At 44.4% G+C, this 17,324-nt stretch overlaps 1 protein-coding gene across 3 annotated transcripts in view; it reads right to left on the bottom strand.

Moving 5' to 3' along the window:
* Positions 1-17,324, bottom strand: part of SLC7A1 (solute carrier family 7 member 1) — a 37,585-nt gene that overhangs the window by 19,284 nt on the left and 977 nt on the right. Inside the window, exons 2-3 of one of the 3 annotated variants that reach the window (XM_081197955.1) lie at positions 15,673-15,724; positions 1,981-2,364 (exon numbers count right to left, since the gene is read on the bottom strand). In XM_081197955.1, the coding sequence (XP_081054081.1) occupies positions 1,981-2,350 (370 nt within the window). In that variant the 5' untranslated portion in view covers positions 2,351-2,364; positions 15,673-15,724. Of the gene's footprint in view, positions 1-1,980; positions 2,365-15,672; positions 15,725-17,128; positions 17,246-17,324 lie in introns of those variants that run through there. The other 2 variants (XM_081197956.1, XM_081197957.1) reach the window with 2 other exon arrangements.

Raw genomic sequence — 17,324 nt, 5'->3', positions numbered from 1 at the left:
TGCTCCCTTCTACCTCGTTTAAGGCCTCATGCATTCAAAAGAACACATGAATAGTCTAATTAACTTCCTATAGAACTTTGCGTTCAGCCCCCTCAAACTTGAGCTGTATACAGACATTATACTCACAAGTGAACAGAACATATGAGACGTGTCTGCTAGCACCAGCACCCCTGTCATCCTACACAAGTTGGAAGGAAACCATCTCCAGCAGGGAGATGTAGGCTCCAAGTAGCGCAGCATTCTCCAGGCAGTCTCCATGACGACAAGAGGCTCCCTGCTGCAGACAACCGTCCTCACCTGATGGCGAGGATGCTCATCCACCATCTCACCCCCCTTGCATGTCCTACTGAAGAGCATAATGCCCGAATAAGGCTTCTAGGATTCATCAACCTACATTCTTTATGTACATCAACTTTCCTCGAGTATAGTGCCTTCCAGATGTGATGCTGGGATTCCCAAATCCCATCATTCCCAATCACTGGCTAGACTAGCTGGGGGCGATCACCTGGAGGGCAAAAAGTTGGGGAAGGCTGGTGCGCATCACATTGCTGCGACGTTCCCTAGGTTCCTCGCAAGAGCCGGTCGATAGGTGGTGACTCAAGTCAGTTTCTGCACTACTCCGCTGAGTCCTGGCTTCCCTTAAAAACAGCACCTACTGACTTCCAGAGAAGTCTCAACTGCATCCACACAAGTCAGGTGGGGTGAGATGTATTTACCTTAGAACCCACCCAGACCAGAATGTGGGCACTTAAAACATAAAAGTGTATGTAATTGCTCCCGAACAGGAAGTTGTTAGAGACAACAGTCTTATAGTTCTCGCTTCCGGGCCTAACGTATTGCCTCATCTCTTTTTACATATGATTTCATTATCCCTTTCATCTCGCTTCCTCTCCGCCTGCCTCACAGCCCCCCACTCCCCATTTTGCCACCAACACCCTCAATCTGACACACACACAGCGAACTCCACCCAACACTTCCCTGCTCTTATTATTCCACTCACTCTTCTATCAAGGTTATATTTTATCTTTCGCAAGTTATTTCCTCCATAATAAAGCACACAGACACAAGGCCCTGGCTCTGCATTCTGAAAGTGGGTGAGGCAAGAACTTGCAGCTGCCAGAAGCAAGGCCTTCACAGCACTTGCTCTCCAACCTGATGATGGAAGGGAAGATGGGATACAAATGCAATAAACGGGTTCAAAATCCCTACATGCTTTTACAAAGCTGAAAGGCACTCCCGGCTTTAATTATGTTGCAGAAAATGAAACACTGGCAATTTCTGTGTTTTCTGGCTTGATTTTAACTACTATCCTACTTTTCTTCTTTTTTTTGTAAGCAGCTTCGAGTTTCAGAAAAGCAGCATAGCAACATTTTAAGCAATCAATCAATCAATCAATCAATCAGATGTATGCATAGTGATAAATGTCCGTTCACATGTGATCTGTCCCCTTATCAGGTGGTCCCTTTGTGGATTCTGAGAGCACTAATTATCTAAGAGGAAAAGAGGAATCGTTTCACATTAAGTCTCCCCAACTCTTCAAATTGCTGGTCAGGAGGCAAAAACGAGAGCTTGCTTATGTGAAATCAATCCAACAGAGGAACCCAAACACAAATCTCCTTTTTGCTGGAACAGAAACTAAAGCTAACAGGGGGATTTCCACAGAAAGATTGGAGCAACAAGAAACTGTGGCCCAATCTAAACACCTGTAAGCCTACTTAAATGGGTTTAGATTACAGCCTTGTTATTTTCCTAGTGAGAGTGCTCCTTCACTCACTATCCAAGCCCGAGTCTGTTACAGAGTCCTCCTTATCCAAATATATTGCGCATTTCCTATTACAACATAGTAACTTGCACAAAGCGCTTTGAACTCTCAAAAAGGAAACTGCAGCTATAAACAGGGTATGAAATACAATTTTTCACAGATCCTGCTGTGCATTTTGCACAGTATAATTGAAGCAACGGCACAAAAAAATTACCCACCGATGACATAGGAGAGAATTAGGTTCCATCCCGTGATGAAGGCCAGCAGCTCGCCGACCGTCACATAGCTATAGAGATAAGCTGATCCAGTCTTTGGGACTCTGGCACCAAATTCCCCATAGCAAAGTCCAGCCAGCACAGAAGCCAGAGCAGCAATCAGGAAAGAGATGACAATGGCAGGTCCTGCATTTTCTCGAGCCACTGCCCCAGCAAGAACGTAGACTCCTGCCCCAAGCGTACTGCCCACGCCAAGGGCAACCAAGTCGAAGGTGTTGAGGCATCGCGACAGCCGGCTGGCCTCACTTGTGCAGTCCACCACTTTCCGACGAACCAGCTGCTGCCCAAAACTAACAAGTCCGTTGTAGGCCATCTTCTTGATGAAACCTGGAAGGGTAGGGAGAGGGAAGGAGAGAGAACATGCAAATAAATCACTTATAAGTACAGTGGTACCTTAGGTTACAGATGCTTCAGGTTACAGATGCTTCAGGTTACAGACTCCACTAACCCAGAAATAGTAGCTTGGGTTAAGAACTTTGATTCAGGATAAGAACAGAAATTGTGCTCCGGTGGCGCGAGGCCCCATTAGCTAAAGTGGTGCTTCAGGTTAAGAACAGTTTCAGGTTAAGAACGGACCTCCGGAACGATTTAAGTTCTTAGCCCAACATACCACTGTATTTGAACCTTCAAAGTGGTAAAGGGACTCCTGACCGTTAGGGTCCAGTCGCAAATGACTCTGGGGTTGTGGCGCTCATCTCGCTTTATTGGCTGAGGGAGCCGGCGTACAACTTCCAGGTCATGTGGCTAGCATGACAAAGCCGCTTCTGGCGAACCAGAGCAGCGCACGGAAATGCCGTTTACCTTCCCGCTGGAGTGGTACCTATTTATCTACCTGAACTTTGACGTGCTTTCAAACTGCTAGGTGGACAAGAGCTGGGACCAAACAATGGGAGCTCACCCCGTCACAGGGGTTCGAACCACCAACCTTCCAATCGGCAATCCCTAGGTTTAGACCACAGCGCCACCCGCGTCTCCTTCAAAGTGGTATTATGCAGAAATAGCTTTGTCCATACACCATCATGCATAAAACAGGATATGCACAACCACAGAAGTCAGTCCATTGGCCCATTTAGCTCAGTACTGCCTACACTGACTGGCAGTAGCTCTCCGAGATGCCAGGGACTGAACCAGGCCGCATTCTGCACAAACTCCAAATTCCAGATTACTTTCACAGGCAGAAAGTGCATCACAATCACCCAAACATGAAGTTACCAGAGCATAAGTCACCATGGCTAGGCTATCTCTGTCCAGCAACACCCATAGCTACTCCATGCCACTCGAGGTCACCTGGGCCTCCAGGTACAAAGCTGGATCAAGGAGTATCCCCTAACTAAACTACTTGGTCTTTCAGAGGGAATGTAGCCCCATCCAGAACAAGTTGCCTATTCAATTCCCAGGCCCAAATACCACCCAGGCACCAGACCTCTGCCTTGTCAGGATTCAGCCTCAGTGACGAAAGAGAAAAAATTATGGCTTTCAAACAAAACTGCGTTTGATGTTTTGCTTTCCATCACATTGAGAAGCATGCTTTTTTGCCAAATAGTAACCAGTCTCACTTCTGGGAAGTTCTGGGCACTTAGCCCACAACCCAACACATCTAGCTCTGTGCTGAACGGCGGTCCTTGTCTTCAAACAAATGATCTTGCTTAGTTAGGGTCAGGCAATGCTCTGTAACTTATGTGCACACACAAACCAGCTGCAGAAAGCTGCTACCTGGACAAAGGATTACATGGGGAGACAGTATCCTTCTGAGTACCAGTCACTAGAAACTGCAGGAGGGGGAAAGTGTTCTGGAGCTCGCCTCCTGCTTGCTGGTTTCCCACTGGTGTCTAAATTGCTCTTCCAACCTAAAAGTTTGAATGCCTAATAATTTTCAGAAGCAGAGGAAGAGTAGGAGCAAGATCTAGAGAGGATTAGAGTGGTTTTTCTGTGCTTTGCATAGCCTTTTGGCGTTCCCCATGTCTAGTAGAAGAATGCTAATATGGAACTATGTGGATTTAGAAGAGAAGAGGAAGAAGAGTTTGGATTTGATATCCTGCTTTATCACTACCCTAAGGAGTCTCAAAGCGGCTAACATTCTCCTTTCCCTTCCTCCTCCACAACAAACACTCTGTGAGGTGAATGAGGCTGAGAGACTTCAGAGACGTGTGACTGGCCCAAGGTCACCCAGCAGCTGCATGTGGAGGAGCGGAGACGCGAACCTGGTTCCCCAGATTATGAGACTACCGCTCTTAACCACTACACCACACTGGCTCTCTCAATTAATTTAATTAAGCTTTTCTTCTTGCAGAATTTGGGTTATGTTAGTGCCTTTAAAAAATGCAGACATCAAATTGTGAGATCAGGAAGGGTGAGGCTAGACTGCCAGTTCTGAGTCCCAGTGACATCGTAGGACTTTCGAGGCCTGTTGATCATTCCTTCATTCAAAACAAGCACAAATCCTAACTTTTCATCTTCTTTTCTAGCAACAGCAGATTTTTTTGCAGGGGGAGGGAATCTAACCTTCAACAAAGATAAATGATTTTTTTGTTTAATGTAGATTCCTCAGTGAAGAGGTGACTAACTTTTTTCCTAGTTAGGAAATCCCCCACTGCATGTTCCCCTCTTACAATCAAGAATGGGAAAGCAATTGTTTTTCCAATAAGTAGGTTACTTTGAAATGCTGCTTATTTAAAACAAGCTGTTCCTGCACATGCAGGGGTCAGATATTCCAACCATGTGGACCAGATAGATAGATAGATAGATAGATATAGATTAAATATAGCATATTTATTGAATCCAGAAAGCACATTCGATTGGCTCATTTACATGCCCTCATGGCTACAAGCTCAGCCTGTTCTGCCTAGCCAGATGAATATCTGGTAATATTCATCACCAGAATGTAGCTGTATAGGTTGAATAGCTTCAGCCAGCCATATATATACACATACATATACATCAGGGGATGCGGGTGGCGCTGTAGTCTAAACCACTGAGCCTCTTGGGCTTGCCGATCAGAAGGTCGGCAGCTCAAATCTGCACAACGAGGTGACCTCCCATTGCTCTGTTCCAGCTCCTGCCAACCTAGCAGTTCAAAAGCATGCCAGTGCAAATAGATAAAAAGGTACTGCTGCAATGGGAAGGTAAACGACGTTTCCGTGTGCTCTGGCTTCGTCGCGGTGTTCCGTTGCGCCAGAAGCGGTTTAGTCATGCTGGTCACATGACCTGGAAAGCTGTCTGTGGACAAACACCAGTTCCCTCGGCCTGAAAGCGAGGTGAACGCCACAACCCCATAGTCACCTTTGACTGGACTTAACCGTCCAGGGGTCTTTTACCTTTAACCTTTTTTACATCTACATGAAACCAACAGAAGCAAGGAACATTATTTGTGCAATGTCCTGCTGGCTTAAATGCACTAGCATGTAAATTTCCTGTGAGAACAACATTCTGTTTATATGTATTTCACATTTCCTGAGGTACTTGCACTATGCTGAACGACACTGTACGTACAATAGATACTACTATTTTATTCAATACCTGTTTTCTTCTTTTGCCTCTCCCTCTCTCCAGTTAGAATGCTCAGCATTCATCCTTCCCTCCCTTCAGGTTTAAGCCAACCATTTATAACTATTCTGACCACATTCTTCTTTGAACAGGACCTCCCCAGCAGCTCTGCAGCGATTGCAACAAACCGCTCAAATTGCATCATCACTGAGTGCCTCTTTCCTGCAGTGCTGGCAAATAGGCTTGAGTGACAGGCTGTGTGCGTGCGCTGTGCACATGTACCCACGCACCTTACATTTTAACGGTATTTCAGTAAGTGACAAGATCAGAACTGAACAGCTTGTCAATAGAAAGCATTGCCATGGCAGCATCACCCACACACTTATTCGCCTTCAGACACTAATGTCAGCCATTTTATTTTTTAAAAAAGTGGGTGGGTATTGAGCCCAGAGTGGGCTCAATACCTGTGTATCTGAAGAAGAGTGCATGCACACGAAAGCTCATACCAAGAACTAACTTAGTTGGTCTTTAAGGTGCTACTGGAAGGAATTTTTTTATTTTGACTATGGCAGACCAACACGGCTACCTATCTACTCTTGCAATATATGTACACCTATTAATGAAAAGGCAATGCAACTTGCGTCGCTTGCCTAATAGCTAAAATTATTGAATGGGGGGAGGGAACTCTTCAATAACCAAGTGAGAAATACTGCTTATAATCAAACTTTCATAATTTTCACAAGAGCAAAAGCACATTCACCATGCTGTTCTACAAAGGATCACAACGGTCAGAACCTAACAGCTACATTCACAATATACACATTAGAGTTGATGTGGCTGTGGAGCTACTGGTGTTGCTAGACTACAAATCCCATCTTCCCTGACTATTGGTAATACTGGGTGGTGCTGATGGGAGTTGGAGTCCCATAAGATCTGGCAGGCCAAAATTACCCCACACCTGATTTGTGGCTTTAATCTGCTGAAGATGCTCAAGAACCTGGCTTCAAAAGGCCCTGCAGAAAGGAGATGATCATATGCAGTATATTCCTTAATTAAAATCACATTTCCAAATCCTATACAAAAAAGAACTGAAGCTTTAAAAATGCTGGACTCAGAAAGGAATATTATCATCTATTGAAAAAGTGACTCATAACTGCTGCCTCACTCATACATAATTGAATGTGCACTGGTAGCTAATCATTCTAGTAGAAAAATAGGAACGTATATTCACAGAACCATAGATTTGGAAGGGACCCTGAGGGTCATCTAGCCCAACCCCCTGCAATGCAGGAATATGCAGCTGTCCCACACAGGGATTGAGCGTTATCAGCACCACACTCTAACCAAATTAACTATCATCTTTCAGATAGTTACCAATTATTCTGTATGAAGAAAAACAAGTTTAAGTTTAGCAGACTCAGCAGGGACCTGCGGCCAATACCAGCTCTAAGATACATTCCCAGAGGACACACTTTTTCAAACACCTGTTTGTCGCATTCACATTTCATGTGTAAAAATGCATTATATAAAGAGGCCCTCAGAAAAAAACAAGTACTGAGAATACCGATTCATATCTCCGATATTTAGTGATTAGCGTCTTCAGGCTACACATTCTAAAACTATGGTGAAATCTGGGGGATCATTCTGGAACAGATGGTTTCGGAATTTAATCTGAGACTCTTAATTTGTACCACTTCTGTGGATTATAAAGAAAATCTAAAAGGTAGAGACCCCAAGCAAGAGCACAGAGTTTAAATTGGCTGTATAACTCCCAGGTTACCCTTTTCTAGGAAGTGGACTTTAATCTACACCATCGCAAGGAAGTGTACTTTCAATAAAATCCCTGCCACGTTTGATACACGGTGCATATCGTTCTTAGCTAAATAAGCTGACGATTGTGCATCTGTATATGGCTGTTGTCTTTAATGCATAGGAGGTGGTTTCATTTTCTTTGTGGGCTGCAATTTTCTAAGAGAGAAAGAAAGAAAAGGCAGGCACAGTCTGTGGGGTTGATTCAGAAGGCTCGGTAAAAGTGGAAAGAATTCTCAGTCAAAATGGAATGTTCAGATCTTTTAGCAACAAAGGTCTTATGCATCCTGCTTTCTAGATATAATGAGTGTATATATTTCTGATTGTGCAAGAGAGGGACATAAAACACAAGTATCCACACCCTGGCAATTTTCACTTTCCTTCTTAAAACCTTGGAAATGCAAGGTTTCTCTCTCTCTGGCTCCCCCCCCCCTCCCCGCTCTTCTTTAAATACATAAATCTATATTTCTAGAGCATGATCAATGTACATAGAGCTTGGCAGTTTCCTAACACTTCTTCTGGGAGGAGGAGGGAGGATTTACAGTTCACAGTCTCCCAACCCAGCAGTTTTGTCTCTGTACCCCCAAGCACTTCAGATTTCCTCCCCGCTAGATAGGGGCACAGTTTACCTGCAGAGTTCCTCTAGGGTTCCTAGGCCCTCTCTGGGCCACATAACTGTGGCAAAGATTCCTGCCACCACCACCAGGTTAGGAGGGAAACTGGAGTTTATTATGCTCGCCAGAAGAAAACAGCACACTTGCCATGGAAACTGCAGAACTTCATCACTTAACAGATGGGAAGTTTAATGCAAACTTAGAAAAGGCGACACAACCAACATTCACTGTGGCAAAACCCCCAAGGTGCAGAGAATGAGGCCTACTTCCCACTGAGGTGTTAAACCTGGTCTGTATCACTTCAGACACGCTGGTGGGGTCCAAACATATTTGACTGTTCTTCCAGAATTGTTGGGTGTGTTTTTTTATGGGCACATAGAAATATAGCATGTCTAGAGAAATAGGGGATAGGAAAAGTATTGTGTAGGTTAGCATTCATTCATGAAGGCTCCCTGCCATTTGAAATGTTACTGAAGGTTTACTACCTCAGAGAGAACTAGGCCCGAGTTCTGAGGGGGGGACGGGACATGGCAGCATAAAAGTATCAGGTCATGCTGTAATATCGCCATGGAAACCAAGAATGCAAGTCCCACAAGCATCTCCTGCAAGCTGACTTAACGGGCAGGGCTCTACTGGACAATACGATTATAAAGAATGTGCTGCGCTTAATAGACTAGGGGTTTTATTGGAAGAACTTAGGCTGGCTAATAATCATCTGGAAAAGAGGCTAAATTCCACAGGGATGTTTTTCAAGGAACTTGCAAGAACTCTTTAAAAGGTACTGGAATGGATAGGCCACACAACCAATACTACCAAGCCAACAGGAGGCATTTATACTCAGACCAGCAGCGCGCACACCCCTTAGCTAATTTTGTTATGTTTCCTAGTAGTGAGGAAATGTTCCTAATTTTTGCACGATTGGGCATCCATTGGGCTATCATCATATCCAGGGGATCACATACATTATATACAATATTTTAAAAAATCAACATTAATCAGCTCAGTGAGGAGAAGGTTCCACAGCCATGGTGCCACCACTGAAAAGCCCCTGCCAAAGGATCTCACACCAGACAACTTATTCAGGACAGGGACTATAAAGAAAGCCTCACTGACTGGTTGTAATGTAGAGGCAGGTTGATACAAGAAAAGGTGCTCTCTCATTTGGGTCTCAGGTTCTTCAGGGCTTTAGATGCCAACCTAGAACTGGGCTCAGAAGTCAACAGGCAAACAGCTAAGCTGTTTAAGAAGTAGTGCCACAGGATAATTCCACAGTAATCAACTTAAACTTTGGAAGGTTCTTTGCTTATCATTTTGTTTTTAGCGAATATTATTTGTACACCAATTACAATAAATTGACTGACAGGTAAGAGAGCTCAAAGTGATCTGCGGGGATGGGGCAGTTTTGGATCTAACCTGCTGACCATATCCACTTCCTTTCCCTGGTTTAAAATCAAGATGGGTGGGGCTGTCACACACAAATTAGGCAGAGTGTGAAAAAAGTAGAAAAAGGTTTTTCTTTCTGTCTCATGCAATAAAGCTGAATGTCAGAAGATTCAGAGCATGTAAAATAGTACTGTAATAGTAATGCATAGTGAAACAGTGGAATTTGCTACCACAAGATGTAGTGACAGAACCAACTTATGACAGTTTTAATTTAAGGAGAGGGTAGACACATTCATGGAGCACAGGATGAACACCAGATTCTGGGAAAGATGAGACTGCTACTGTGTTCATGTCCTGCATGCAGAATTCCCATAAGGTATCTGATCAGCCACTTAGGATGCTCTATTAGATGCCTTTGCATCTTTTTACATTCTTAGGGCTGCAGCCTTAAATTAGTTCTACTAAATGTCCTACTTCCGTTTTAACATCTTCAAATTCAAAACAATGAACTCCAGTGTTTGTTTTTTGATTTATTCCATCCTGGAAAATTATAAATTGACTTGTTCTTGCTATGATTTTAAGTCTTTTATCCTATAACCACATGTGTTCATGCCTACCTGCGTTACAAGTCACTTGCATGAACACATTTATAATCAAAGATGGTTTCTTAAGTCATGCACCGCACTGTTTTGCATTTGCTTTGAAACTTCGTATTCCTTGGACCTCGTGCATTATCCAAACAAAATTACTTTACCCAGGACACTGTGTTTGTTTGACAGTACAGTGGTACCTCGCAAGACGAATGCCTCGCAAGACGAAAAACGCGCAAGACGAAAGAGTTTTCCGTTTTTTGAGTCGTTCCGCAAGACAAATTTCTCTATGGGCTTGCTTCGCAAGACGAAACGTCTTGCGAGTTCTTGCGAGTTTGTTTCCTTTTTCTTAAAGCCACTAATAGCCGCTAAGCCGTTAATAGCCGCTAATAGCCGTGCTTTGCAAGACGAAAAAACCGCAAGACGAAGAGACTCGCGGAATGGATTAATTTCGTCTTGCGAGGCACCACTGTACTACCTAAGGAACAACCAGTTTTTGTTAAAGCTCCTCCTGCAATGGAGAAGATAGCATTATTTTCCTGTGTATCAATAACTTTTGATAACAAACAATAGGAGTGCTAAGAACCAGATGGTGACACATGGCAGACTGAAATTGTCTATGAAGTCATACAAACATAGGAGGCTGCTGTCAGAGCAGTAGCTTAATATCGCCTGCACTAACAGACAGCAGCTCTTCAGGGTTTTCAGATGTCCAGGATTAAGCCTAGGCCTAGGGGATTTTGCATGCAGTGCAGTTACTGAGCTACAACCCTTCCACATACGGTATGTAAAAGCTGCACCACTGCTTTAAGTGATGAATTTCTGTCTGAGAAATCTTCCTGTCCATTATTTCCTTTATTGTGCTTTTGCCAATATAGGAAAACCATCTTGAGCAAGCTTACTGTCTATTGAAAATCAACAAGTGTGGCTCCAATGGAGCTGCTGGAAGTTAGCAGCAGCAGCTAGCCAAGCATCTGCTCTGAAAGACTTCGAAAGCCACTGGAAGAATTCGGAGAGCCACAAGCCCTTTGAGACAGTTTAGAGATCTAGAAATGTAACTTTTGTACTGATCCAGGGAGAAAGCACCCTTCCTGCCGAGATGCGGGACATGTGCACAATCTGTAACTCAGAGCTGTGTTTTGATCAGAGACATAGTATATAGGCTACAACTGCTTGTCTCCCTTTCACTTCCAATGCTTAAAAAGTGCCACTCCTTTAACTGCAGAAGATATTGCGACATGCAGAGTCACTTTGGCAGTGCTAGGAAAGCGCTCTCCACCTGCTAGCATTAGAAAGGCTACGGCCCTGTTATCATCTGGAGCAACTGGCAAAATGCTGCACTGCCACCCTCCCAACTGCAGTATCACTACTGCTTAAAAGGACCAGGCAGTGAGGAGGTTGGGGTAGTACAGCTAAATGGGTGGGGTGTGGCAAGTTCAGAGCTCTGCAAGTGCACCGGTGGAGCCAATCTCACACAGCCCCAACCTCCCCACCACTATATCCTGGTAAGCAACAGCGATTATGCTGTCGGAACAGAAAACGAGAAATGCCTCTGAAGTCTCAGGAGCCCAATGCTAAATACAGAGCAAGACTACAGAAGCTGCAAAAACCCTTCTTTAAGCAAAATGATAAAGGTATTTCTGGGCAACTGAGCTGTTAGGTGGTACTGCACTGTTAGCCTGCAGCTGCTCCTACAAATAAAAAAATGTGTTTTATCTGGGTTGTTGAATTGTTTTAGCGGATTATCTTCGGATACAGTATTATCTTATTATTTCTCCAATAGGCAATTAATATTATTTATGTCATATTGATTTCTTTGGTTGCTGCTATGACAAATAATGCAATTAGTACATTTTGCCCCCCCAGTCAGGTTACTGACTGTTGGTCTACAGATAATATTCAACTCCCCAAAGTCCAAAGAAAAAGATTGGGGGTGTGGGGTAGGGAGAGGCTGTGAGCAGGGCATTCCCTGCAGATCTCAAGGCACCAAGCCTAGAAGCTCAAAATAGGAGAGTGGAGGCTGCTGACAATCAGGACTTCAAAGTGTGATGTCAGCTGATTGACAGGTGGGTGGTTCCACCAGGGGGTGAAGAAAAGTATCTGGCCCACCAGCCAGAAAAGGTTCTCCACCCCTTCCTTAGATCCATGGTAGAAATTATGTGAGATCTGCCTTTTCACTATTCTTAAAGCAAGTTTTACAGCACTTACTCAAGGGGGATGGAGCACGTATTGCGCAAGCAAGGACTTTCACAACTCAGGTATCAAGGACTGAGGATTCTCAAGAATGCTGCTCTTCTCCCAGCAGAAAATGAGAGGATCTTTACCTAAAAGGTCACCAGTTGCAAGTTCAACTGTTTGACAAAGGAGAAGACTGTGCTTATCTGTATTTGTACAAATGCAGTGATCCCACCAAACAAACTTTGGCTTGCGGCAAAATGCTTCCCAGTGAAGACAAGTGCCTAGACTGAAGCAAGCTGTTTCAAGTAAGTCACCCCCAGCACAAAGCAAACTAAATCTCTGCATAAAATACAAACTCTTACCTACGCATTGCAGCGCCGTATGCAACCCTCCTTAAGTCATTCCAAATGTGGCTGTTTTCCTGCAAGAATCTCCCAGCCCCACTAGCTTTAGCTCCCCACTAATAAGGTTCCTGATTTACTGGTTACAGAGAAAACAAGGTTCTACAGAAAAATGTATCTGCATCTGTTGACCTTGGTGTGTTTTCTAACACACAAAAGATCTCCAGTTTGAAACCAGGTATTAACACAGGGCCATAAAGCGAGGCAACATGGTTGACTCTGGCGGCAGATCTGGACCCAAGGAACGCGCCACTCAACTTTGCTGTCGCCTCCTCACACGCCATGGTAGCAGTGGGGTGCACCCAAGGAGAAGGAGGGGGGAACGGGAGCGGCAGGCCATGCCCACAGGAACAGTGCTCAAAATTCATCAGGTGCATTTTGCACCGGGCTGTTGGCCACTTGTGACCAAGTGAAAATGCCTGGGCCTCAAGATGGTGCCTGCCATCTGCCCCATCTGGAGGAGCATGCCTAGGGATCCTTGGACCTTGGCTGTTTTCACACACTAACAACACACAATGAATGCTATCCGTTATATTTTATCTGCACAATCAGAATGAATTTCAGGAACTCAAAAGTCGTATTAAAAAAATATGACTTTCGAGCCCTCTGGCCCAAAAATGAGGCATTCCATTCTGGCAACTGTAACCCTGGTTTAAGGGGCCAATTGGCAGCTAGCTCATACAGTGGTGCCTCGCAAGATGAAAAGAATCCGTTCCGCGAGTCTCTTCGTCTTGCGGTTTTTTCGTCTTGCGAAGCAAGCCCATTAGCGGCTTAGCAGATTAGCGCTATTAGCGGCTTAGCGGATCAACTGATAAGCGGTTTAGCGGCTTAGCGGATCAGCTGTTAAGCGGCTTAGCGGCTTAGGATCAGCTGATAAGCGGCTTAGCGGCTTGGGGAAAAGGGGGGGGAGGAAAAAAACCCCGCAGGAACTCACAAGACATTTTCGTCTTGCGAAGCAAGCCCATAGGAAATTCGTTTTGTGAAGCACCTCCAAAACGGAAAACCCTTTCGTCTAGCGGGTTTTCCGTCTTGCGAGGCATTCATCTTGCGGGGCACCACTGTATATCTGAGTTTCTAACACTGCACAAGAGCAGTGGGGCACATCCGTGGTGGCGGAGGCACTGCTGGGCACTAGGAGCGGGGCACCCTGGGCTGGCTCTGCATCAACATGTAGATATTTTTAGGGAGGCCCGTAGTTCAACTCTAGAGCACATGAGTTGCATGCAGAATGTCCTAGGTTCGTCTACATAGGGCTAGGAAAGACACCTGCCTGGAACCCAGCTGCCCATCAGTATAGACTAGCCTGCTGGCTAAGGCTGATGGGAGTTGTAGTCTGAAACATCTGGAGGGCACCAGTTTGGGGAAGGCTAGTGTAGCCAATCCCAGGCTAGCTAGACCCACCATCTGCCTCAGTGTGCATCAGCTTCCTACATCCTTATGCATGCTGGCATAATAGTAAGTGGCAGTGAGATGCAGTCTCTCTGTTTTAATCCGTTACCTATCACCAAGTTTGTTTCCAACAGCTGAAACACTATAATGGGAAGGAAAACAAACCTAAACAAAAGCATGAAAGAAAAGAAAATTAAAGGCTGAATTGGGAGGTCACTGTAAAGGCAGGACAGGACCCAGAGTTCCAACAGGCTGCACTGACGTAGGAAGAGTTAATGAGACAAGTAAGCAGAGTAGGGAAAGAGTCACTTTCACAGAAGGCTAATCAGCTAATTAGGAAGAGAGCCAAAACTGCATTCTCCGTATACCTGGTCATTGTTAGTTCTCAGCAAACAAAGACATAACTAGACTGAAAGGGTTATTGCATGTCCCAACACTGTATAGGTTGATGCGCATTTCCTGCCAGAATGCCTCATCAAGATTTCCTATTTTATCATATCTTCTTGTTTTAGTTCCCCCACACCTTCTTCCTTGGAGCAGTTTTAGAAGACCCATGCCAACATCAAAGCAACGAAACACACCTGAGGCCAGTTGCTCCTCAGGCAAACACACAGCTGACAGTATGGTGAACAGCCCCATTTGTATGTGACCATCGTAAGGCATGAATCGCCTTACATTCTGAAATGAATACTGGAGATTTCAGATACTCCTGTGAGCCCCACAACCTAGTAGCTCATGTGCTATGTTGCTCATCTGAACAGATTATTCTAATGAGTGAGAAAACATTGTTTGAATTGGTTCCTAAGAAAGCATCTGCAGGCAAAATGTCTCAAAAGGCAAGTGGAAACAAAGCTGTTCTCATATAATTACACCATAATTATTTTATAATCATTATAAAAAGGATCATAATTGCAGAAGTAATAAAAAGGAGGGAAGCTTTCATTAATTTGAAGCAGTTCACACACTTAACACTGCTTTTATTTATTATCTCAGCATCAGGTGAGGTCATTCCAAGAGTTGCGAAATTTTGGTACCAGCTAATATTGTGGGCATGGTACAGATTTAACAAACTATGGTTTGTTGTTACATGCTTTGGGCTTGTATGAACCCCCCTACTCCCCATCACACACAGATGAAGAAAGGAGATTTAAGATTTCCGTTCCTGATTAACTAGAAATTGTAATCTGTAATTGTGTCCAATCATTGTGAAGTTTGTCAGGTTCAGACACAATGCTAAATTGCATCTAAACATAATCAAAAGCTTCTGATCTCTTCTTCGTGACCACACTAGAGGAAGGAGGAAGAACATAAACATAAGGCTTGTTCTCACAAAACAAGGCTATGGCAATGTTACAACCCAACCAGTTCACTGTGGCCAAAGGAGAAGGAATGTTGACCAGGCCAAGCATGTATGTGAAACTTTGGATACCTGTTACTAAAACATTCCAAACGCTAGCACTGCTTTGTTATTTGTATCCAGTGACTCTGGCTTCAACAAAGCATGCAAAGTTTAGCAGCAAACCAAGAAGAGGAACAACTTTAAACATTACTTCAGAGAGCTTTTATTGCAAAGCAAACTCAACGCAAGTTAATGTGTCAATTTTTAAAAAAACAACACCTAGAATACCTGTAAATGAAAACAAGTCTGTTTTAAAAACTGGACAACTTAAAAGATACACAATGATATCAATATACAAACAAAAAAGGAGGATGTGCTTTTCATAGCGGACACGGTACCGTCATTCCCCAGAATTTTCAGTATAAAGGAAATTGCAGAATATAACATACCCTTGTTGAAGCCCTGAAGAGTCACACTGGGTTTCTGATATGCAATCCTGACCTATAAAGGGCAATATTCTGATGACGTGGCTGCTTATACCCTTATGACCCAATTCCCACAAGCCAAGGGTATCATCCAGCCGCTTAGAAGTAACTGTGAGGCAAAGTTCTCCTCTGGCTTCCACTGGTTTAGCGGTGTTGCAGCTCGGGTATCAGATTATCTAGGCAGCTTTTGGTCTGGCAATAGAGCGCTATGGGTTACTTGCAATACTTCAGAATTTGAATCCAAGCACCATAAGTAACTTTGCAAAAATGAAAGTTGCATAAGTATTGGCTTTCAAATGACACCCTGTTAGTGCAAACCTGCCAAAGAGTTTAGAAGGGATTTGTTGAGGGCTTGTTCCTTTTATGTTTGAGCAACTGTGATTCTTGAAAGTATAGTACATTCACTCTTAAAAATAAATAATGTGGCATATTTCCACTATAGTAACTGGCAACAACAGCTAGCTTAAAAAGCCATCAGACATCAAGGGTGATTAACAATCCCTTGATACTATCCTAATGTGATTTCCTGCCCCTAACAGCAGCAATTTCCCTTAGAAACTTAAGCAAACAAACTGGATCCGTGCATTCCAAAACACATTCAAAATTTCCACTGCAGTTTAGAGGCAGTAGGCAAGAGAAAGTCACTGAAACCAACTTTATGGCTTTAAATGCTGGGCAAACACAAGCATTCTGTCTTGCCTTATCTGGGCTTCATTACAACTGCTTGTGTTCTAGTTTTTAGGTTTCTTTAAAAGCAGCAAGGAATCTAGCACCTAGGAGGAATATCTGATTACACACCACAAAAATTGGAAGAACATCGACCTAAAAGCAGAGAATTCAGCACATGAGTCTGAGCAGCAGTTCCTACACATCTTATGCCTTGGATTTATTTAGCCCTGCCCCTCTGCTCCCTTGCTATTATTGGCAAGGAAGGCCAAGAAGGTTCTTTACCGTAAATAACTGGCTCACAACTTCTAACGTAATCCGTAGGTGAATTGCATCAGAAGGATATCTCGAGCCAAAGTATGAGAGATGCTAATACTGTAGTCCTGGGGCAGTCCCCTCCAAAAACACTTAAGACCAAAGACGGAAATGCACTGTAGTAATGTCTCGCCCCTCCCGCAACAACACACACACACACACACGTGTGAACCAAAAAAAGCGCCATTTAAGGCAGGACGCCTTTCATTCCCAAAGCCAAATTAGATCAGCCCATCATATCCCTGCGGTGCGCAGTTGGGGAAGGGGAGAGTTTGCCCACCCTCTGGAAATCGCAATGTGGAAAGGGGATGGTGGAATTGCGGGGGGGGGGGGGAGAAACGAAAAGGCGATCTGAACACCCCCAGCCCAGCCGCATGATCCCCGATTCGATCTACCTAGGCAGGGCGTCCCTTCCGACTTCCTCTACGCCGTGACTTACACTATAAATATTGCATCATGCACCACGCTGCTCGCAAAATGGATTCCTCGCGTAGCATGTGGCTGAGGTCCGGAGCACATGTTCGCTCAGTGAGAAGGCGGCCGGGCCGGGCGGAAAAGCCAGCCAGGCAGGCAGCGCGATCTCGCTCAGAAAAAGAGATGTGGGCGAACCAGACCCGCGTGTTCCCGGGGCTTCC

This window comes from Podarcis bocagei, assembly GCF_964188305.1.
Source record: "Podarcis bocagei genome assembly, chromosome: 6".
Classification (NCBI taxonomy): Eukaryota; Metazoa; Chordata; class Lepidosauria; order Squamata; family Lacertidae; genus Podarcis; species Podarcis bocagei.
This window is presented reverse-complemented; position numbering and strand designations above follow the sequence as displayed.